The sequence below is a fragment of the Topomyia yanbarensis genome, chromosome 2, assembly GCF_030247195.1.
Source record: "Topomyia yanbarensis strain Yona2022 chromosome 2, ASM3024719v1, whole genome shotgun sequence".
In the NCBI taxonomy this organism is placed as follows: domain Eukaryota; kingdom Metazoa; phylum Arthropoda; class Insecta; order Diptera; family Culicidae; genus Topomyia; species Topomyia yanbarensis.
This window is the reverse complement of record NC_080671.1, coordinates 459372789-459397839: the sequence shown is the minus strand read 5'-3', so window position 1 is coordinate 459397839 and position 25051 is coordinate 459372789. Positions and strand designations below refer to the sequence as shown.

The 25051-nt window shown below is 44.1% G+C and overlaps 1 protein-coding gene across 1 annotated transcript in view; it reads left to right on the top strand.

Annotated features, from left to right (window-relative positions):
• LOC131685944 (jmjC domain-containing histone demethylation protein 1) overlaps positions 1 to 23565 on the top strand; it is a 47162-nt gene extending 23597 nt beyond the window's left edge. Inside the window, exons 3-4 of the mRNA XM_058969975.1 lie at positions 6141 to 8079; positions 20944 to 23565. Coding sequence (XP_058825958.1) covers positions 6141 to 8079; positions 20944 to 22488 — 3484 coding nt within the window. The 3' untranslated portion in view covers positions 22489 to 23565. The remainder of the gene's footprint in view (positions 1 to 6140; positions 8080 to 20943) is intronic.
• Positions 23566 to 25051: the final 1486 nt, after the last annotated feature.

Below are 25051 nucleotides of genomic sequence, written 5' to 3'. Positions count from 1 at the left end.
ACAACGGGTTTTAAACTTAATGCTACGTCGCACAACTTCTGACCCTACCCTCCCCCTCGTCAAACTTCGTCACAAATTTGGCATACCCTGCCTACCCCCCAAAATGCTACGTCATTTATGCATGGCCACTAATTACTCATCAGGAATTAGTCTTGGAATTAAAAGATGTTTTTTGGTAACAGATATCTGAAAAATGATTTTTGTACAGAATAGAATTTTCAGGTCAGCAATCCTTATCACTTGAGAATTGTTTCGTTCGGAATTGTTGTTCTGGAGATATGAGTCCTACACAAAACAATACCATAACAAATGAATGGTTCAAACTACCAGAATAAGTATTCAAATTCATCGAAAATATATAATAAATATGCTTTTAGTCACATTGATCATGAAAAATGTATATTGGAGTTTCCAGTACAACTTAGTATCAGTTATAGTTACACAGTAATATGTATGACATGAATTCGGCGATATCAACTCTCTGTCCAATGCACAAACTGTGATTGTAATCCTTGCTAATTTACTTATTTTTGAACACAGAATCGATGCGTATGGCTGGAATAAAGAAACGAGAAGAAATTGGATTAAACTAAATATAACCGAAAATTGGTTGTCCGATTTTAAGTTAATTTCTGGGACCCGAGTATTTACTGATTGATACAACAACCGATAAATCGTCGAAAATTTAAGACAACGGGCTACCCCGAGCATTCAATACGAGATAGTATAGGGTTTCACTCTTAGTAAAAAAATCCTGTATCCCGTGTTACATGTGAAGAGACAAAGGATTTCTAGGACTCTGGCATAAACATAAGTCGGACTAACATTCCTTGACTTCCTAGCAGAAACCTAATTGTTTCTGGTCAATAATAAAATAGCAACGCATCTCTTATGTTTTTGCTTCAATCTGAACTAGGGTAACAGCTCCCTAATTCATCTTAGCACCTCTATTCATCCCACCCATTTGAACACATTAGTTAGAGCAGTGTCTGCTATCTCCGTTCAACGCATTAGCTTAAATGGTAGGATGAATAAGGGTGCGTTGTACTCGACTTTTCACTTCACTCAAACGTGAGTATTTTACATTTTCCAGGTCCGATTCTTCAATGTATTACCAAATACAAATTAAATACGCCAAGGTCCCATACAAATGGGTCGTCAGTTTATGGCTCACCGAATAATCCAATTACGCTACCCAATTCCTCTGATTTGATTTGACAGGTTGTAGATTCTGAAAAAGAAATAAACTGGCAACGCTATGCGATCAAAGTATGCTGTTTTTCCTCCCCACTCGAAACCTTAAGTCAAAATAAAGATTGCAACCTAGGATCTAAAACAACTTACCGGTCCGGCATCGACTAACGGTCAACGGCAATAAAGTAAATCATTTATATTTATAAACCAACTAAAGAATTAAGGATTGAGTGGTGTATATGTCTGATACAAGATAGGTAAGAACTTTGTCAATCAGAATCAAAATTCCTTTAATATTTTTTTGAGCCGGGAAAGTATAAGATGGTATATAGTGCTATTTCTGGTATATGAAACATACCCGCAGAGATCTGCTCTTGTTGCAGCGTGGCAATTATGCAGCCGGATGTACACCAACAACCGATGATGCGTCGAGGGCAGCCGTTTAACCTTGGCATCCGGAGAGTAAACTATGTAACAGTCTAATCGTACGCGAAAGTTTTAGGACGTTCGAGATGTTTACAGTTCAGTGCAATTCATCCTCCTGTTTGCACAATCGCATATCAACAATCATTGGAATGACTAAAGATTTTTCGCCGGAAATCAGGATTCGAGCTGGATAATAAGGATAACAATGACACTTATGCAGATGCCGATAAGACGCTTATAGCTGATAGTAGCAAAATAAAGATTCAGAGTGGACTGCAGGTTGTTAGAGTGGAAGCGATGTGCCAGTAAGCAAGTCGAATGTATTCAGTATTGCTGAGAGTAGAGAACGACATCTTGCACCTGTCTGGCGAACGAATGAGCGACCAGGAGGCCGGTCAAACTCGGTCGAGCAATGAAAGTAACGAGGTGGGATCTACGTGCACGATCCAATGTTTCTGAACAAAAGCAACATGTCTTTATCCTTCGTTTGGCAATATAAATTGAAATGAAAACAAGGATAAGATGGCGACTTGATTTGGAGTGAGTGATTTAAAGTGCGAGTCACATTGTACCAGAAGCATAGCTACAGTGCAATAGATGTATTTCATAATGTTCTGTATTAAATTAATTTTCTTGTAGTCACAATACCCGTGCGCAAAAGAAGGGATGTAGGGGTTCAAACCCCTCCCATAAGGGTTTTGACTCACGTTTTAAAAAATATTAACTTCCTGCTTAGGAAAAATAAATAAACTGCGAGTCGTTGTTATACATAAAACCACTTGAGTTCGGTCACTCTAAAAACAAGTCATTGAAGTAGCCAAGGAAGAAGCCAGGGTGGCTGAAAAGGGATGTAAGTCAAGTTGGTCAGCTTCTCTGGATCGGTTCACATTTCGACAAGTTTCTATATTACAACAGTTGTGAGCACAATAGCACAGCAAAGTCGGTCAGCGCTAAGCAAGAAAAATACAAAGTCGGAGAAAGTAGGGATATCGTAGTTTGGAAAAATTTCACCGCTAATGATTTCTCCGTTGGAGTGACTGATAGCTAAATAACTCGTGGAAATGGACATAGGTGTCGGAAGCAGTACCGCCGTCAAGGAAGTGAGGAGCTTTCAGCACCAGTTAGCAAATACATAAGAACGAGTAGCGCCAAGAACCCTACCCTACGAAGACAATTGCTAAGAAATCATTATGGTCGACAAGTCCAGATTGGTTTGAGTCTCCACAGGCGACGATATTTGCCGCAGACCTAAGCAGGACCGATATACCGCGAAGGTTGGACAGCAAGCAACAAAAAGCAGCAGTGAAAAAAAAAAACACGAACGATTAACACAAAATAAAATGAGCTACAGCACACTCGTTATTAAAATAGTACCTAATAGTTGCCCCGGATGAATGAGGATTGCAAGATACAAGAGATTTAGGTTTAGTCGTTAGGCTTAACTTAACTACTACAGATCAATCGCGGACGAGTTAGCAGACCGCGGTGTCTGTTCAAGATTCCTTCCCGATAACAAACATTTACTAAATTTGTTGAGCTGAGTCGATTGGACACAGGACTCGGCCCTCTAGGTCTCGAAAAAATCTCCAAAGCTTGATGGTTTCTTTGTCATTCTTTTATAAGAAACGAAAAAAAATCAAAACCCTCCCCTTGAGAATTTTCTTCGCACGGGCCTGGTCACAATGAATACATAAATGATAATAGTAGTATTAGCATTACGTCTAAACATATTTTGTAAAATAAATGAATATAGGTATTCGATTAATTATTAGTTTCTTCTTATGAAGATACATGAAATACGATTTTTCCTGTTCAATGCTTGTCACATATCGTCACAAGCATCGTTACTCACGATCTAAGCAAAATTTTCTCCATTTTCGTTTAATTTCAATTATATATCTTCTTGTAGAATTCAGCCATTTTTTCACACCTGAATTTTCGCTTAGCGGTGGTGCGTTTTCACTTCTAATGCGTAATGATAGTAATGTTTGCTTTTACCACTCTATTTGGAAAATGGAAACCTCTTGAGTTAACCATGACGGTGACTTCGAGAAGACGACCAACGGCCAAGAGAAATTCGGGTTATCTCCAGTAGAAAAAGAAAAAATCAACCTACCAGTACCATTGGTCGCGTGTCTTACTGTATAGGTCTCACGTTGTACACAAACTTGACCTCCTCGGCTTCGGCAACCAGCTGTCGGATTGGCTCATAATGCTGATGTAGCATCAACTTCTGGCTCAGAGCAGCATAATACTAGACAACAGCTCATTTGCTTCTCCGGTTTTCGGATTAAAAAGTGAAACAGAAGACCGTATCCTATTCTTTGAAGCTGACGCACATTTGTGTATCGGTTGAATTGCATCTCAGTTTGCATTTGCATTCGCACAAATTTTGCAATATCCGTCATCGACTAGGACATGAAAGGGTAGATCGTTCGTTTTTACTTCCAACGGGTGCCGGTAACGGTCCAGAATATTTTCATACTGCTGCAAGATGTTAGCAGATTACCTGCAGCCATCCAACACAGGCTACGTGAAATTTCCACCCAAGCCAGTTGCGCAGATATTTCAAATCATCCATTATCTTACATTTAAATCGATGATACTGATGAAAAAACGTTTGTACGGCACATATTTGAGCAATACATGGCGCCGCCCTACACTTTTTTCAAAGGATCAACTCTATATCATTGACAAGACCACACTGCCCAAGATCGCATATTAGTCCCGTTTTCTATGGGATTTGCGATCATGGGCAGCACAGTGATGGTATCGACAGTACATTCTGGTTCGAGAACCCACATCGAAATGTTTTAGAAATAAAATCAGTGCCGCCAATCGAAACATTGGCAAATTGTAAATCTGATTTGTGCAGTTTTTTGTTTCCGCTACAATAGGCTATCGAACTTATTTCTAGGATAGTTGCTGGCCTTCACTAGTTGTATGATGTTAAGACACTGGTGATACTGTTTCCGATCAAAATAAACCACTGAATTGTTGGTGTATTCCATTCTTAGATCTTCCGAGTAATCAGACGCATGGCTAACACATTCATTGTATAACTTGAGAGCTGCATCAAACTCATCCGATTGTTTGGATAGTTCGATAGATTTCTCGCGTAGTGTCCTCCCGATCTACATCCTTGTCCGAAAGTGTAAAAGTTCAAAGTAACAACCGTCGATCAATTCGTCATTCGCGTGGAAAAGCTCACAAAATTGCACTACGACGGTACTACAACGTAATGTCGTATATCTATGCAGGTACTCTGTCGGTGAAAATCTGTTCCGTAGGACGTACAGCCTTCGTATCTATAGATGAAATCAAAAACGAAGATCTGAAGATGAAATGAAATCTATAGATGAAATCAAAAACAATCGAATTGAAATGTCATAAATTTTCAACAAGAACAACAAAGCAATACCTGTGTTGCTAGTTTGGCATTATTTCATCGAAGTACGCTGTCACTCTGACAGTGTACCTTTGTCGGTGTACCTGGGTTATAAAATGTGTCCACGAAAAATTGTTAGAGCATGCCGTATTAACATATTTGTATTTGGTATTACTTCTTAGGAACGAAGCAAAGATGTTGAAACATATTTAAGTGCAATCCAGTTACAGTAGGCCGAGTTATCAACGAAATAGTGTGACATCCTGACTAATGAGATGAATAAGGGCTCGTTTACCCTATCTATAGTTTTGTCCAAGTACGATATATCTCGCTGCACTGTTCGGTGTGGAAAATACGTATATCAACATTATTATTAGTAATTACCTGGGTACTTGCTCGACAATCGATTCGATAATAACCATAATTTGAGGATTCGCGACAACGCTAATCTCTAGCTATCGTACCAGAGCAATTTTTTCACCACATTCAGCTTGTCCACTACTCTCTCGAGTGGGACCATTGCGGGGAAATTAGCGCAGCGCGGAAAACCGACGAATTTATTTACCTCGCGGCAAGTGGGGCAAAAACATGTTTTGGAATAGGGCGATGAACGAGGGAAGTATCTCTTTGGATAAATGGTGGAAGAAGCACTTGCATCACCAACAGAATCGTGTGCGGATATATAATCGCCAAAGTCGTTTTCGTTTCGATGATATCGAAAGGTGGGAAAAGCCAGCACATTGAAACGACGAAGAACAGGCAAGGCAAAATAAGGAATTACCGAGTGGGTGGTTATTATCATATGCATATATTGAAACTCAGCAGAATTAGCCAAGCAGGTGTTAGTTTGATTGATTTTTTCTTAACTTAGATCATTAACGCAATTTTTCTGGCCCGGAATTCGATATTTAGAATATAATTTTCACACATTTTCTCGAAAATTTGCGCCATTGTCACTTTCATCGGATGTGTTGTGATTGACGTTCATAACTCCGAAAAATTGAATACCAAGATAGTGCAATTTTCTCGCATAAATAATGTACATTGGTACAACGACAATCCATTAACACTCGACGATGATAACTCATATCGCTAATGATTGTTTACTGTTCTCTTTCTTTCACTCTTCCAGTTTTCTCCAGCAGTACGGCTTCAACATCCCGCTGCTGTTCAAGGAGAAAACCGGTCTCGGACTGCAAGTGCCATCTGCCAACTTCACCATCAACGACGTGCGAATGTGCGTCGGTTCCCGGCGCATCCTGGACGTGATGGATGTGAACACGCAGAAGAATGTCGAAATGACCATGAAGGAGTGGGAACGGTATTACGCCGATCCCAACAAGAAGAAGTTACTGAACGTGATATCGCTGGAATTCTCCCACACCAAGCTGGAGAACTACGTGCAAAGTCCGCATATTGTGCGCCAGGTCGACTGGGTCGATGTGGTTTGGCCGAAGCAATTGAAGGAGTCCCAGATCGAGTCGACCAATGTGGTGAGCGAGATGATGTACCCGAAAGTGCAAAAGTATTGTCTGATGTCGGTGAAAAATTGTTATACGGATTTCCATGTGGATTTCGGTGGGACGTCTGTGTGGTATCATATCCTAAAAGGTAGTAAAGTGTTTTGGTTAATTCCACCGACGGAGAAGAACTTACTGTTGTATGAAAAGTGGGTGCTGTCCGGGAAGCAGTCGGAAGTGTTTTTCGGTGATGCTGTTGAAAAATGTGCTAGAGTGTATCTCACTGCCGGAAACACGTTCTTCATTCCAACCGGTTGGATCCATGCAGTTTACACACCGACCGATTCGTTGGTGTTTGGCGGTAATTTTCTTCATTCCTTTGGAATTGTGAAGCAGCTCAAAATCGCACAAGTGGAAGATAACACCAAGGTTCCACAAAAGTTCCGATACCCATTCTTCACCGAAATGCTGTGGTATGTGTTGGCCAAGTATGTATATACCTTATTAGGGCACTCACATCTCGAGGGTGAGCCTGGTCGTGAAGCGGAACTGGTCGGTAAATCGCACGTACATTTAACTCACTACGAACTGTTCGGACTGAAAGAAATTGTAATGTACTTGTACGATCTGCCACCACAGAAGAAAAACGTTCCCGATCTGATTAAGGATCCGGTGGCACTGATCAAGGATGTTCGAACGCTTGTCGAACGTCACTGTAAGGACATTCCCGAGCAGGCAATTACCGGAATCCCGGTACTTCACCCTGATCTCAACAAGAGCAATAATCCATACCTTCGTGAGCGTTACGAATACTACACGGGCGAGGGAGTAAAAACGCCTGGTATGCTCGAGGATGAAGGTGAAGGTTCACAAGCCAGCCAGGAAGAAAATACACAAGATTCGATGGTCACTCCACCGGATCAAAGGTTAGCACATTCTACGTCACCGATGGAAAGCAGCAACGCGGCACCCCAGCTGAATGTCAGTCAGGATGATCAGCACCCGAACAGCAACGGTAGCACTATGGCCGCACCATCCAATCAGCATGACGACGATCGTAATTTTGTATCGCCGCAGCCAACCCGCCCGGGTGGTGGAGGCATTCGTGGCCCCTACAAGAAAAATAGTGGTAATGTTGGCGGTGGTGTAGGTATGGGTGGTGGCCGATCTAGTGCAGAAAAACGTGACGGAAATGGTCCTAGGCGGAGACGAACTCGCTGCAAGAACTGTGAGGCTTGTCAGCGGTCGGATTGCGGTGAATGTAGTTTTTGTCTGGACATGGTGAAGTTTGGAGGGCCAGGACGGGCAAAGCAAACCTGCATGATGCGGCAGTGTTTGCAACCGATGCTACCGGTAACTGCGCAATGTATTCACTGCCATCTGGACGGTTGGAGACAGGCTCCAATTACTGCGCCGGCGCAGGCGAAACTGCAAGCACAAATGCAGGAAGGACCTTCATCGCTGATGGAGTGTTCGGTCTGTTATGAAATTTCCCACCCGGATTGTGCTCAGCGGCTGGCTCCAGAGATCGGTGGTATCGTAAACGAGGATCTTCCGAACAGTTGGGAGTGTCCGAGCTGCTGCAAGTCGGGAAAGAACACGGATTATAGGGTAAGTGAAATCTCTTTACACATAAAATAAGTTCATCGTCTTCCTAGCGTTAGTGTCTCCAGTTAAAAACTGTGGAGCCACAGGTAGTTTATCTATGCAGCGTACAAACAATGCACAATGTAAAATTCATAACTCCTTGAGATAACTTCCTAGAGATCCAATCCTTATTTTGTAAAAAAAGATTTAGTGTGGACACAGGTGGTTAAATTTTAACGATGAGTCCTAGAGATGTGGTGTCTTCGGCAAAATTGTTTATCGTGAAATAAATGAAATTGTTGAAGAAATGAAATTACCGCGGGCTACTGATTTCAAGATGCAGTTATTAAGGAGAACGGATCTAAAAGCAGTTTTTTTCAATTCTTTCAAATTATACTCTATGGGTCATTCCAAGTCAGATTTGCAATCAACATTTTGATTCCTTCCAATTTTTTTTATTGCATTCTTTAACTGAAAATAACTGACACGTATTTTTTTTTGTTGAATATGATATTTTTTCCAAGTTATTAGTTTTCTAACTTTCGAAGTTTAATAATTTGAACTTTTTTCAATCACTGATCTTGAGATACTATGTGTCGACACTGAAATATCGCTTGCAACCAGCGGCGGATCATGGAGGAAGATCCGAGGGTCCGGACCCTGCCGAAAATTTTCAACTTGTTAAGAAATTTTAAACTAGTTTTAATTTTAAAGTAGCAACTTCTCCTGCCTACTCCTACCTAAGCCTTTATAGGTCAAAAAAAAAATTGTCCGGGATTAGGTTGACGATTTTCAGGGTGATTGCATAACCTTTCTATATGAGAAAGGCAAAAATATGCCAAAATCCAAAAAAGTCAATCTTTGTCAAATTTTTTTTTCGAGATTTCATCAAATCTCAACGTTTTATGCATTTTAAAGTCATTTGGAATCAAAACTGCAAATTCGATTTTGAAATTTTCCCTTGCTCCCCCCTTTGAGAATCTTTCATTTTAGTTTATATGGGAATTTGCTGTGTGGTCACACTCTTCAACCTGTAACTCCGGAACCAGAAGTCCAATCAATAAAAAAATCAATAGCAGCCGATGGTAAAAAAAAATCAATAGCAGCCGATTTGGTCGATGTTAAGTCAGACCGGACTAAGTCGCAAAACATCAAAAACGAGATAGTGGTAGCACAGGATAAAGAATTTTTTCAGCTGCATTCTTCTTTTGCCAGATTGCAAATATGTAACAATAAACAAGAATTATGGAAAAAATTTATTTCCAATTATAATGTAAAGGATGCTGCGATTCAAACTTTAAATTCGTTTTTCTCGAAATCAATATATTATCACTTAGTCCAGTCTGACTTAACACCGACCATTTGAAGCTAAGTTTGTTCAAATCGGTCCAGCCATCTCTGAGAAACAGAGGTGACATTTTTTTCCACATACACACACGTACATACACACATACATTTTCCGATCTCGACGAACTGAGTAGAATGGCATATGAAACTCGGCCCTTCGGGCCGGGATTAGGTTGGCGATTTTTAGAGTGATTGCATAACCTTTCTATATGAGAAAGGCGAAAAATCGAAAAACCGTCATAAATCCACAAAACGAGGAAATAGTTGTATGATGTATTCTTAATAGTTTCATCATTAGCGTTTCTGCATTAAAATCGGCAGACAGTCTTTGTTGATTATAAGTCTAGGGAATATGTATAAACTGATATAATGTCTTTTTTGCTTCAGATAGTTGTTGGTATTCGCGTGGGTAGAGCTCCTTGAGCGTCTCATATACGAGCTCCGAAGGCGGATTCGATGGCAGAGATCTCGATTCTATGAGAAGATCGAGGAAAGGCGTTGAAATGCCGAAAGAGATGAACAGCGATAAGCGAGTTTAACAAGAGGGAATGAAATACTTCAGTACGAAACTGTAGCGACTGGTTCAAATGACGCGTTCTCCATGCTGTTCGGAGATTTATGCCTTGCCGTCATTTGTCATTTCCTGATGGGAATGATTTTGAGGAAACGGTAAGGTTAAGTATAAGGAAAATAACGACACAGAGAACAATACAATACTGAAGTATTCTCGCTTTCAAAGGAATAAAGACACTGAGCGGATATATCAACAGGGGATATTGAGATCACAGAATGACAACATCCCGAAGAAATATTGTCATTCAAATACGGCTTATATTATAGCTCCTTACCACACTGAGTTAGGAACAATAGCATATCCTTTTGTTTAAGCCCTCTATAATTTGTAATTTGTAGTTTTATTGCGTACGAAAATCTGTTAGTTTACACTCTACATCAGGTCAAGAAAAATACATAGGTTATCTATGCATGGAGAACCAAAAATCTGAAAACGCAATTGCATTACTGCAGGGCAATTACATGTCAAATGATACGAAGCTCCGTAATCGGATTCACAAAGATCATATGAATAGTACTTAGCACGCAGAATAGTAGCCATGTGATAATTGAGATTGCAATGTCCAGTCAATGTCCTGACTAGAATACTGCAATTGTGCTTGAAAAAATGCAACAAATTCTTTGACATTTTCGGACTCATATCCGGCAGAAAAGCTTGCAAGCTACGCCAATGGTTGGTATGTTCGAATGCAGCCCAAGAGCGAATCTTGTACTTTATTCAACTTATCGAAAGTGGTAGAACTGGTTCTGGACCAAAAATGTCAGTCGCTAGTTCTAGCCATTTCATTTTCAATAATTCTTCGATTTGAGTTCGACATGCGATTACTAATTTCGATCTCGAATCTGCCGAACTAGGTGCTTTCAGGGCAGCCTGACTGTCAGAGCGAAAATAGATTTTTACCGCAAGTTCCCTGTTGTGGTGTCGATTGTATGCCACACAGAATCGCGAAGATTATAAAGAAGGAATGGGACACTTACAACCACTAAAATAAAATTTGTAAGTAGCACTACCACACATCTAATTTTAGCTCAAACAATTCAGGAACTGTACGAGATGGCGTTGGACCTGTTGCCTTCGACTGGCATGGTCCATTCTCTTTGGTTCGGAAGTCTTCTTGTCTGGTTGGAAGATGTGAGCTCCTATTAGCAAGTGGATAGATCAATTCGTTTGGGTGGGGTACCGGTGGATTCTGCTAGTTGTCGACTCTTTTGACTTTGGGTTTTAAGCTAGTTTGGGAAAGCATTGCAGGACTGGTACCTATAAGTAGCGGTTTGACCACTATTTATTTATTAACAGATTAAGGCCGAAGTGGCCTGTGCCGTATACAAAAGATTCCTCCATTCCACTCGGTACATGGCCGCGCGTCGCCAGCCACGCAGTCTGCGAAGGGTCCGCAAATCGTGTTCCACCTGGTCGATCCATCGTGCTCGCTGCGCGCCACGTCTTCTTGTACCGGTCGGATTGCAATTGAGAACAGTTTTCACCGGGCTATTGTCCGACATTCTGGCTACGTGCCCGGCCCACCGTAGTCGTCCGATTTTCGCGATATGACAGATGGGCGGCTCCCCCAACAGCTGATGCAACTCATGGTTCATTCGCCGTCTCCATGTGCCGTCTTCCATCTGCACTCCACCGTAGATGGTGCGCAGCACTTTCCGTTCGAAGACACCAAGTGCGCGTTGGTCCTCCACGAGCATGGTCCAGGTCTCGTGCCCGTAGAGAACTACCGGTCTAATCAGCGTCTTGTAGATGGTCAACTTCGTACGACGGCGAACTCTGTTCGACCGAAGTGTCTTGCGGAGGCCAAAGTAAGCACGATTTCCTGCCACGATGCGTCTACGAATCTCTCTGCTGGTATCATTGTCGGCGGTCACCAGTGAGCCCAAGTACACGAACTCTTCAACCACCTCGATTTCGTCGCCACCGATGCAAACTCGAAGCGGGCGGTTCTCTTTCTCTTCTCGTGAACCTCTTCCTACCATGTACTTTGTCTTCGACGTGTTGATGGCAAGTCCGACGCGCTTGGCTTCTCTTTTCAGTCTGATGTAGGCTTCCTCCTTCTTCTCAAAGTTTCGTGCAATAATATCAACGTCATCGGCGAAGCCAAGTAGCTGAACGGACTTTGTGAAAATCGTACCACTCGTGTCGATCCCTGCTCTTCTTATTACACCTTCCAGCGCGATGTTGAATAACAGACACGAGAGACCATCACCTTGCCGTAACCCTCTGCGTGATTCGAAGGGACTCGAGAGCGTCCCTGAGACACGTACTACGCACATCACCCGATCCATCGTCGCCTTCACTAATCGCGTCAGTTTGTCCGGGAATCCGTACTCGTGCATAATCTGCCATAGCTGATCTCGATCGGTAGTGTCGTATGCGGCTTTGAAGTCGATGAACAAATGATGTGTGGGCACATTGTACTCGCGGCATTTCTGCAGTACTTGACGAAGAGCGAACACCTGGTCCGTGGTAGATCGTTCGCTCATGAAACCCGCCTGGTACTGCCCCACGAACTCTCTTGCAATTGGTGATAGTCGACGGCATAGTATTTGGGAGAGTACCTTATAGGCGGCGTTCAGCAGGGTGATTGCTCGGTAATTACAGCAATCCAGCTTGTCGCCCTTTTTGTAGATAGGACACACGACACCTTCCATCCACTCCTCCGGTAAAATCTCCTCCTCCCAAATCTTGGTAATCACCCAGTGCAGCGCTTTAGCCAGTGGCTCGCCACCGTGTTTTAGTAGCTCGCTTGGTATTTGGTCAACCCCAGCGGCTTTATTATTTTTGAGCCGGCTGATCTCCTCCTGGATTTCTTGGAGATCCGGAGCCGGTAGTGTAATGTCTTCCGCGCGTGCTCCCAGGTGCGTTACCGTGCCATCCTCGTCGTCTGCTGCATCGCCGTTCAGGTGTTCTTCGTAGTGCTGCCGCCACCTCTGGATCACCTCACACTGGTCCGTGAGAAGATTCCCGTTTGTATCTCTGCACATGTCGGCCTGTGGTACGTGGCCCCTGCGCGAGCGGTTCAACTTCTCGTAGAATTTCCGTGTGTCTTTAGCGCGGTACAGCTGCTCCATTGCTTCGCGATCTCGGTCTTCCTGCTGGCGCTTTTTGGTCCGGAAAACCGAGTTCTGCCTGTTCCGTGCCTGTTTATATCGCGCCTCGTTCGCCCTCGTGCGGTGTTGCAGCATTCTCGCCCATGCTGCATCCTTCTCTTCGACTAACTGCTCGCATTTGCCGTCGTACCAGTCGCTTCTTCGGTCCGGGCCCACCGTACCTAGTGCAGTGGCTGCGGTGCTACCTATGGCGGATCGGATATCTCTCCAGCCATCTTCAAGGGCAACTGCGCCTAGCTGCTCTTCCGTTGGTAGTGCCACTTCCAACTGCTGCGCGTATTCTTGAGCCACTCTGCCATCTTGTAGCCGCTCGATGTTTAGCCGCGGCGTTCGGTTTCGACGAGAGCTATGCACTGTCGAAAGTTTTGAGCGTAAGCATACTGCAACCAGGTGGTGGTCCGAATCTATATTCGCACTGCGATAAGTGCGGACGTTTGTGATGTCCGAGAAGAATCTACCGTCGATTAGAACGTGGTCGATTTGATTTTTTGTTACTTGGTCCGGTGAACTCCAGGTGACTTTGTGGATATCTTTGCGAGGGAAGAAGGTGCTTCGGATTACCATTCCACGGGAGGCTGCGAAGTTCACACATCGTTGGCCGTTGTCATTTGATACGGGATGCAGGCTGTTAGGCCCGATCACCGGTCTGTACATTGCCTCCCTTCCTACCTGTGCGTTCATGTCGCCGATGACAATTTTCACGTCTCGCAGAGGGCAACCATCGTATGTCTGCTCCAGCTGCATGTAGAACGCTTCTTTCTCGTCGTCGGGTCTCCCTTCGTGTGGGCAGTGCACGTTGATGATGCTGTAGTTGAAGAAACGGCCTTTGATCCTCAACTTGCACATCCTTGCGTTGATCGGCTGCCACCCGATCACACGTTGGCGCATCTTGCCCAGCACTATGAAGCCGGTTCCCAGCTCGTTGGTTGTACCACAGCTCTGGTAGAAGGTAGCCGCTCGATGCCCGCTTTTCCACACCTTCTGTCCCGTCCAGCAAAGTTCGTGCAGCGCAACGATATCGAAGTTGCGGGGGTGTAGCTCGTCGTAGATTATCCTGTCACATCCTGCGAAGCCGAGCGATCTGCAGTTCCATGTTCCGAGTTTCCAATCGTGATCCTTTATTCGTCGCCTGGGTCGTTGCCGATTGTTCTGGGTCGTATTCTCTTCTGTATTGTTCGTTATGTGGGTTATTCAAGGGGCGGCTTATAGGGCCTACGCCAACCACCTGTCTCGCCGGTGGGCCGTCGTGCCAGGACTGCTTAAGGTCCCACCTGGACACCAGGACAGGTTTATACCTTCTGAAGAAGGGTAACCCCCCTTCCCTGCCAGCATACGACCAAAGTTCCCACCGGGGTTGGTTACCCGATCTTCACTAAGGTTACTCGTATCCCAGTCGACGCCACGAGGAGGCCAGGGCTAGGAGTTACTGGGCAGGACGCTAAGGACCGCAAGTGGGGTCTATTTTATGCCTTCAGGTACAAGAGGCTTACGCACTGCCCAGTCATTGTCGACTATTTGGTTTGACCACTACTCGGGCCCTTATTTTCCCAGCAGACCCTTTCGGTGGACTAGGTGTTGCAAATTCAACCGTTGCACAAATATTTCAGTTTAAGTTTCAATTTATTTTGAGCAAAACCAAGGAAGTATATAAAGTTCGGAAGGGACCGAGCCGTAGCAACAAATAGAACACGATGGCCAAGAAATCTCTATCTGGCAAGCGTTTTGCGGATGTGGACAAATGATTTGATTTTTATCACATTAAGGACCGTCAACTGGCAAATCTACAAAAGTAAACCCCTCTAAATTCTACTCTTCCACTATGCCTGGACCCTCTTAAACTGGTACCGAACCAATAATGTTGTTTTTGGCCTAAAAGAGGTCAATTTTCAAACATTATAGAACTTTGCCTTATCGTGCTCAAAAAGAACGATCCCATTCATTTTGTCAATAATAATGCTTTTTCGTGATACTTTGTGATCCTGAAATAAAATGATTTAAATTTTACGATTTAGTTTATATAGGTTAAATTTAAAAGTTCAGTTTACAGTCAAACGAAAAACGCAATAAAATGTGAGCCACTTCCCTTACGGAGTATGGCTTGAATTAAACTTAGACACGCTGTGGTAAACGACAGTCAGGTCTATTAGTCAACCACCGTCGTTGCCTATGAAATGTGAGTTGGTAGTTTGTTATTATCAAAAATATATCATTTAGTTCACTTTCTACATAACGTATTTCCAAGTCGGTCATAATAAACGAGTATACAAGTCGTCTATTGAATTATTAAACAAAAAACTTGGCTCGACAAAAAAATCGTGCACAAAGGGATATTGCAAAGAGCTGTTATTTCTATTCTTACAGCGAGGATGGAACATGAACATGATTCATATGAAAGATGGCAAGACTCGGCGTAGTGGAAAGTTCAATGGAAGAAAACATTTGGCTTTTTCCAAAGTTGAATGTCGACTCTGACCAGTTCCATCACATCAGGAATGTTGTATTGCTCACAATCAAGAAGTTCCAAACAAATCTAAACGGGACAATGTTTCTGCATACTATTTTAACTCTCGTAGTTTGATTTATCTTAACATTCAAATTTATTTTTTGCATTTTTGGACCTAACATCGCGATCAAGATGGCTGTCATACGCTAATCAGAAGAATTCGAAACGTTGAATCCAATTTATCATGCGCGGTCAAATGGTGTATTTGACTATTCTTTCTTGGCAAATGCATTTCCAATTTCAGTTAGTTCAGTTCGAAGCAAAACACATAGATTGGACGTTCTTTAGCTTTAGATCTATGAGAAGCGAAGAACTCCGAAAAAATAAACAAAACAAAAAATATAAAAAATGAACAACAAATACTTCTAGAATGTGTGATGCGTTACTTAATCTCCTAAAATATCAACGTTCCCCTATATACCACGCTTGGCAACTATAGTCTCGATGTTAAAATGTTCAGATTGAACATGTGAATGCCGTACTATTAAAAATACTCAATAAATAGGGAATTTCGCGCTTTGTTTACTATAGCCATCTAAACTCATCAGGTAATACAATGATTTTTTTACTGGTCAAGCCAACGTTCAAATGGTGGACACCATACTTTGGTGGACGCCATACTTCAGCATTCCCCCGTGGCTAAAGCAGTCTTCATTCTCAAACAACATCATGCAACTACGAAGGTCAGAGTACCGCATGTTAATTCTGCCATTCATTTATTTAGCTCAACATCAATTTCATGATAACACTGAATCAACAATTTGCCTCCACAATACTCGTTTTGTAGCTGCAGCTCTCCAACGTCGGTTACGCCCAACACTCGCCAAATCACGTTCCACCTGGTCCGCCCATGGTGCTCTCTGCGCTCCTCAGCTTCTTGTACCAACCGGATCATTAGCCAACACCATCTTTGCAGGATTGTTGTCCGGCATTTTTGTAACATGCACTGCCCACCAAATCCTTCCAGCTTTGGCCACCTTTTGGATACTGCGTTCGCCATAGAGTGCAGCGAGCTCGTGGTTCATCCTTCGCCGCCACACACCGTTCTCCTGCACACCGCCGAAGATCGTTCTTAGCACCCGTCGCTCGAAAACTCCTAGCGCTTGCAGGTTCTCCTCGAGCATGGTTCAAGTCTCGTGCCCGTAGAGAACCACCGGTCTTATAAGCGTTTTTCACGTTATTGTCAGCTGTTAATAAGGATCCTAGGTAGACAAAATCCTCCACTACCTCGAGGGTATCTCCGTCGATCGTAACGCTGTTTCCTAGCCGGATCCTGTCGTTTTACCACCAGTCCGACCTTCGCTGCTTCGCGTTTCAGGCGGGTGTACAGATCTGCCACCGTTTCAAATGTTCTGGCGATAATGTCCATGTCGTCCACGAAGCATACAAATTGGCCGGATTTCGCGAATATCGTGCCCCGGCTGTTGAGGCCGGCTCGTTGCATCACACCTTTGAAAGCGATGTTGAATAGTAGACACGAGAGTCCATCACCTTGTCTCAGTCCCCGTCGAGATTCGAATGGACTGGAAAGTTTACCCGAAATCCTTACGCTGTTTTGTACACCGTTCATCGTTGCTTTGATCAGTCGAGTCAACTTCCCCGAAAAGCTGTTTTCGTCCACGATTTTTCATAGCTCTACGCGGTCGATACTGTCGTACATACTGTCGTATGTCGTTTGAAGTCGATGAACAGGTGATGCGTTGGGACCTGGTATTCACGGTATTTCTGGAGTATTTGCCGTACGGTGAAGATCTGGTCCGTTGTCGACCGGCCATCGATGAAACCGGCTTGATAACTTCCCATGAACTCATTTACTTTAGGTGATAGACGACGGAAGATGATCTGGAATAGCACTTTGTCGGCGGCATTCAAAATGGTGATCGCTCGGAAATTCTCACACTCAAAATGGTTGCCTCTCTTGTGAATGGTGCAGATCACCCCTTCTTTCCACTCCTCCGGCAGCTGTTCGGTTTCCCAGATACTGACTACTAACCGGTGCAGACAAGTGGCCAACTTTTTCGGGCCCATCTGGATGAGTTCTGCTGCGATACCATCTTTGTCAGCTGCTTTGTTGTTCTTGAGCTGTTGGATGGCATCCTTAACTTCCCTCAACGTGGGAGTTGGTTCATTCCCGTCTTCAACTGCACTGACGTAGTCAAATCCTCCGTTGCCTTGGTCATCTGTACCAACATTCTCCTTGCCGTTCAGGTGCTCGTCGAAGTGCTGCTTCCACCTTTCGATCACCTCACGGTTGTCCGTCAGCAGGCTCCCGTCATTATCCCTACATATTGCGGCTTTGCGGGATGCGTTGAGCTTCTGGTAGAACTTCCGTGTATCTTGAGAACGGCACAGCAGTTCCATTTCCTCGCACTCCGCTTCTTCCAGGCGGCGTTTTTTTTTCTCCCAGAAGAGGCGTGTCTGCTGCCTCCGCTTCTGTCATTCCACATTCAGCCGGGTTCCATGCTGCAGCATGACTGCTCGCGCTGCATTGTTCTCCTTCAAAACCGCTCTGCACTCTTCGTCGAACCAATCGCTCCGTCGTCTCCGTTCCTCGTACTGTTTTACTGTTCTCCAGTAGTCCTCTAAAGGGGCCACGTCGAGCTGTCCCTCGTCCGGCAACGCTGCCTCGAGGTGCTGCGCGTATGCAGTGGCGACGTCTGGTTGCTTCAGTCGCTCCAGATCGTACCGAGGCGGCCGTCAGTACCGTACATGATTAATGACGGATAGTTTTGGGCGCAATTTAACCATCAAAATGTAGTGGTCAGAGTCGATGTTAGCGCCACGATAGGTCCTGACGTCGATAATGTCGGAGAAGTACCGTCCATCGATCAGGACGTGGTCGATTTGCGATTCCGTATGTAGCGTTGATCTCCAGGTGTAACGATAATGGAGGCTGTGCTGGAAGAAGGTGCTACGAATGGCCATGTTCTTGGAGGCGGCGAAATCAATGAGTCGAAGGCCGTTCTTATTCGTCAGCTGGTGAGTGATGAATTTTCCAATCGTCAGTCTGAATTCCTCCTCCTGGCCTACCTCAGCGTTTAAGTCGCCAATGATGATATTGATGTCGTGGCTTGGCCAGCGGTCGTATTCTCGTTCGAGCTGCGCGTAGATACCGTCTTTGTCATCATCGGTGCTTCCGGAGTGAGGGCTGTGCACGTTTATTATGCTGATGTTGAAGAAACGGCCCTTGACCCTCAACCTGCACATTCTTTCGTCGATCGGCCACCAACCGATCACGCACCTTTGCATATCGCCCATCACAATAAAAGCTGTCCCTAGCTCATGTGTGTTGCCGCAGCTCTGGTAGATGGTGTGATTACCTCTAAACGTTCACAACCATGGATCTTGTCCAACACACCTCCTGCAGCGCTACGATTCCGAACCCGCGGTCCTTGAGAACATCGGCGAGTACGCGGGTGCTCCCGATGGAGTTGAGAGATCTTCAGTTCCACGTTCCGAACTTCCAATCGCTAGTCCCTTTTCGTCGCAGCGGTCGTCGCCATTGGTATCGGTCCGCATTCGTATCTTGTTGACTTTGCGCTGCAATTGGTTTTTTACGGCTGGCTCGCAGGGCCTGACACCAACCCCCTAACTTTCTGGAGGCTCCTCCTGGAGATCAGACGCTCAGGCGATCAGGCTTGCAGCAGCAAACCCCCCATTCCCTGTCAGCCTATGACCAAAGTTCCCACCGGGGTTGGTTACCCGATCTTCCCTAAGGTTGCTCGTTGTTCCCGGCCAGTACCACGGGGAGGTAGGGATAGGAGTTGCTGGGAACAGGCATTACCCAGCCTTTACCGACCGTTAATTCTGCCAGGTTTCTGCTATATTTTGCAACTGCGTCAGGCAATATTCTATTATTTCTAACCTTCAAATGTCCTTTTGTCTTTCCAATGGCTTTAACAAGATCTCTTTTTAGAATTTTTAGATCGAAACAAGTTTCTTCTCTGCCATATTCTGCTTTATCATTTTAAACACTGCTAATAAATTTTCAGATCAACTCAGACCATCTTGCGTGTATAATGGAATCTATGGCTATATATTTTCTCCATTTATTTTGATGGGTTGTTGGCCTACTTGGCTCAAATTTGGAGCTCTTTGAGTGGCATGAAGAACCATGCTAATATACATCTGTTTACACGAGTGGTCCAAAGACTGCCCTGGTCTCGGGGTCCCCCAAAACATCAATTGTCCCCGAAACACTCTGGCTCTGGCCAATTCGTCAGCCCATTCATTTTCAGTAATACCGGAATGTCCGGGCATCCAGACAAGGTAGGTAGTGTTGACAAAGCTTAGTTCTTCGATTTGGGCTCAGCACGCGATCACTAGCTTGGACCTTGGGCTAAGGGCCTTGATTTCAGCCTGACTATCGGAGTAGAAGTTTATAACTCTGCCGGACAAACTCAGTTGAAGGGCCGATTGTACCCTGTACATGATCGCAAAGATTTCTGCTTGGAATACAGTACAGTATCTGCCTAGTGAGTGAAATTGTTCCAATCTCATTTCACGACAGTAGACACCAGCACCAGAACGTCCCTTCATCAGAGAACCGTCAGTGTAACAGACCACGTGCGTTTGTTGTTGTCTTTCCATATAGCCATACAACCACTCCTCTCGAGAGGGAATCTTCACATGGAATGTCCTGTAAGGAAACCTACATGTGAGTGTAATAGCGCTGGGAGCAAGAATATCTTCACCCAATGTAACCATTTGTGACCACAATTGTGTAGCAAGATCAACATGATTACTGTTCCAAAGTCCAGTAACCTGCAGTCTGTATGCACATGATAGTGCTTCTTGTTTGAGATGTATGTGTAATGGTTTGATATTTAGAAGTGCGTCAAGAGCTGCTGTCGGAGTCGTGGTGAAAGCACCAGTCAACGCCATGAGCGCAATTCTTTGCAGATGGTTTAGCTTTGACTGGACTGTCACCACCTCTCCCCTCTGCCACCACACAAGGTATCCGTATGACGTACAATTGTCATGTAAATCCAATAGATGTAACTAGGTTTGAGACCCCAGGTCTTTCCAAAAGTTCGTCTGCATTGCCCGAAGGCCACGCACGCTTTCTTGACTCTGAACTCAATGTGAGCAGACCAATTCAGTTTGGAATCCAATATAAATCCAGCGTATTTGACTTGATCTGCACACAGTAGCTCAGAATCAAAGAACCGCAAGGGACGAACCCCGGATGTTATTCGCTTCTTCATGAAAAGAACCATTGAAGTTTTGCTTGGGTTAACTGATAATTTAACTTGTCGACACCATTGTTCGACAGCTCTTAATACCTGTGGCATTAAGTCAACAACTAATTAACTTAATTCTAATCATTCTGATTATTCTCGTTCCAGCCCCGCCACTTTCGCGCACGGCAAAAGTCGTCCGAGATCCGTCGGATGTCGGTCAGTAGTGATGCTTCGTCGGCTCACAATGCGGACATTGGCCGGATAGGTGGTACCGTGATACAGCAAGCCGTGAGTAGTACCGCTACGGGAGGTGTGCACGGAACCGGCGAGATGCCCAGCGGATCACCAGTTGTGGCGCCACGTTTCCAAAACGATATGCTGTACGATTTCACCTCGACGGGTAATGCGGTCATCGTCGGTGGCAACGGTGGTAATATCCTGCTGGAGAGGAAACCGAAGATTAAGGATGAGGATATGTCCAGTGGTTCGGAGCATGATCAGCACCAACCAAAGCAGGCGATGGGTGGTGGGTTGGTGATGCCGTCGAGTAGTTTGCCTGTTAAGATGGAGTTAAAGGAAGAACCTATGGAAGCGGGTCACAGTAGTGGTTTGGTTGGGCTGAAAAGCGGAGATGGAACTGCCGGAGGACACCTGGTTAGTGTGATGCAAAAAAGGCGGAAGAGTGATGATGGGAATAGTATGTGTAGTAGTATGCAAGATTCAGTGGACATTAATGAGCACAATCACAGTTTACCGAGGAAGAAATCGTCACTGCGGACCCAGCTGGCACATCAAATTCATAGTTCGTCTACGAAACCGATGAAGAAACCCCTCTACCCGGTACGGCCTGCTCACGTTCATCAGCCCGTTCTGTCTCAACCTGGGAATTATGCTTTAGATCCTACCTGCTTACTAGCTGTGTTTCGATACCTGCCTCCGGAAACTTTGGTGACATGCTCGCTTGTGTGCAAAACATGGTCGAACATTTCGGTAGATTCTTCTCTGTGGAAGCGCATGAACTGTGCTGAGTACAAGTTAACCGCTAGTCTACTTACGGCAATCGTACGCCGTCAACCAGAGCATTTAATCATGGACTGGATTAGTTTGGGCAAGAGGCAAGTTACATGGCTGATCTCGAGAATTCCTAGTCTGAAGCATTTATCCCTACAAGGAACACCAATTCAGGCGGTTCTCGGACTACACACGTGCTTGTGTCCTCCGTTTCAAATTCTCGATCTCAGCTTTGTTGCCGGACTGAATGATTCAGCCATTCGTGAAATATTGTCCCCACCGAAAGATTCCCGCCCAGGTTTAGCCGATTCCAAATCCAGACTACGCAATCTTAAAATGTTGAAACTAGCCGGAACAGATATATCGGACGTCGCACTACGCTACATCACCCAAGGGCTACCCAGTCTAACTCATCTGGATCTGTCCTCTTGTCAGCGAATAACTGACGCCGCCATAGCCCAGATCGGAACGTCCTCTGCGGCCATAAAAACGCTAATCGAGTTAGATCTCAGTTGCTGCAAGCTAATCACCGAACTGTCTCTAGACCATTTGGCCAAGTGTGATGCCCTAACCCGGCTAGATCTAAGTCATGTCCCCCAGGTGACGACACAGGCGGTCATCAAATTTGCATCCACCTCGAAAAATGACCTGCAACTTCATGACATCAAATTGGTGGACAAGCGAAAAGCGACCCAGTAGAAATGGACAAGAGCACAGCACGCTTCTTAATCTGCACCTGCTGCCATCTGTTTATAGGAAGATATATTTTAGGTTTGCAACCGTCCATTTACGGATGGAGTTGCAGTTCAGATAGGAACAGTACACCAACTGTAAAGTTGGTAGCATTTTCCCCACAAATTTGTCATCTCATCCACAATAATAGTACTGATAAGAAATACAAGTTTACATTGTATAAGTGGAACGTGATTGAGTCCGACAGAAAACAATGCGTTTTTTCGGTTAGAATCTAAGGTCCACAAAAAAACTGAAACCAAAGACTATTTTAAGTTGAGAATGTTTAGTTCTGCTTACGATTCATCTGGAATTATGCTAACAAAACACTAGCAGCTAAGGTTTAGCTTATGTTTAAGTGAAAAGATTTCCGTTTTTCCGCGAAAAACCGTCAGATTAGGATTACAGTTTGGGCGCTTTTGAAGCACGCAAAACTGTAGATAGTTAGCTCCCTTTTGTAGTGTAAGGGAATGAGTCGTATTCATGTAAGATGCATGTGTTGCCAACACAAATGAGTAATAATAATCGTCTGTGGAAATAGTGAGATAGTCTTCGCGGCTTGTAGAATTTCTGTGTCAGTCTTTTTCCGTCTTCTATTGTGTATCGTCTCCTTAATCTTGGTTTGCGCCGAATGTCATTTGTTCTTGTAATTGCTTGCGACCTTGGTGGAACAATTGACGCATGTTACGTGTATATCACTAGTAAGAGAAACCGTTGTAACGTAGTGATAGTTTATTTTTAACTTTATCCGTTTAGGCGATAATAAAAACTGATCCCATTTTTTTCTAAGTAACTTAATGGCAGCATTCGACGAAGTAATTTGCTACAATCAATGTCACTTACGAAACATTTCCCCTCACGTTCCGCGTTCATATGCAACATTAGTGCGATCTGTTTTGAGAACAAATAGTTGAATCCCCGAAAAAAATCGAGTAGTGCAAAGAAATCGTATCCAGTGAGTACCATGACCAACCCACATGAAACAGATGTTACGAGAATTCTCTTTGCAGAGCTTCAAGAGACACTTATTTGTAAATAAATTGAAAGAATATTTATCGACTTTTTACGGAGAAGAATAATGAGAAGACCGTATGGAATGCAGTTTGCAGTTGGTTCTAGTGCGAGTTTGATGTCCCGTAAGTGAAGCAGTCAGTATACAATCATCGCTTGATGGTTAAATTGGAATGATCATGGGAATACAAATTGACAGCACATTCTGTAAGTAATCAACGGTCCCCTTTTTCCTACAATAATCATCTGCTAACACGATTTCCACAACCTGGTAATAGTTTGTTGATTAGTTATCAAATATCAAATCATTTTTACGGCACTGTAGAATGAATTGTAATAATTACTAATACCGAAACGTCTTGCTCCCAATGCAATGGGGACAGCTGCTGCTTCCACCAAGTCATTCAAAGATGTTCAGTTCCTACTTGTGGAAAACGATGAAGGATTGTTCCTGTCAGAGTCAAATATACATCAATGAAGTTGAGAATGCTGCGAGACTATTCTCGGCGCAGGCAATATGTTCGATATCGTGATAACCGTTGCCACAAGCGCAGATGCCGCTACTCGCGAGCCCAATACGTCGGAGATGAGCATCTAGCATGTAGTGATTGGACATGGACCAAGACATCATATGGATGAAACCGCGAACCACATCCATTCTTCCATACCAAGGCTTCTTTGATACCGCAGGAATTATGGAAGGTAGCCACCGTCCTAATTCTCCATCACTCTACGGAGTCTGCCAACTTTCTAGAGTTCTCTGAAAAAAATATGGTCATTTAAGCAGATTGGTCTTTCGTAATATCACAATCCAATGCGCCCGCCTTAGCTAGAGAGTCCGCTTCTTCATTACCCGGGATGGAACAATAGGAGGGGATCCAAACTTAAGTAATCTTGTGCGTTCCTACAGATAAGGTACACAAGAGCTCCCAAATTTTCCCCAGAAAATACGGGATGTTCTCACTAGGTTTCACCGAACGGAGAATCTATTGAGGCTGTCCGAAACGATAAAGTAATGATTGGTGGGCAAAGTATCAATAATGCCAAGGGTATACTGAATAGGAGCAAGTTCTGCGACGTAAACTGAAGCAGGACCATTGAGTTTGGATGAGGTTTTGATTGAATATACCGTAGAGCCACCGAGATATGAAATATCTTGTTGAAGTCGATTTCGCGAAGGTTACTATGAAAATAGTTGGGATCACTTACGAACGTATGCGATCCAGGATTCCACGAATATCTTCTTTCATGGATTTGTCGAAGAATACAGTTGAATCAGAAGCATGAGGGAGATTGACACGGTTGGAATAATACGCAGAATTGATATTGTGTACCATGTAATAGAAGTACAATTATCAACGGGCTCAAGATATAGCATCGGATGAGCAATCGATATGAGAGGTCCCAAAATCGGTTTTTCAGCGGAGGGACGCCCACCAGCACTGATAAATTCATCGTATGGGTCGGGTACATGCATAACCCAAAGCAATACGCAAACAACAATACTGGGTTCGCTCCA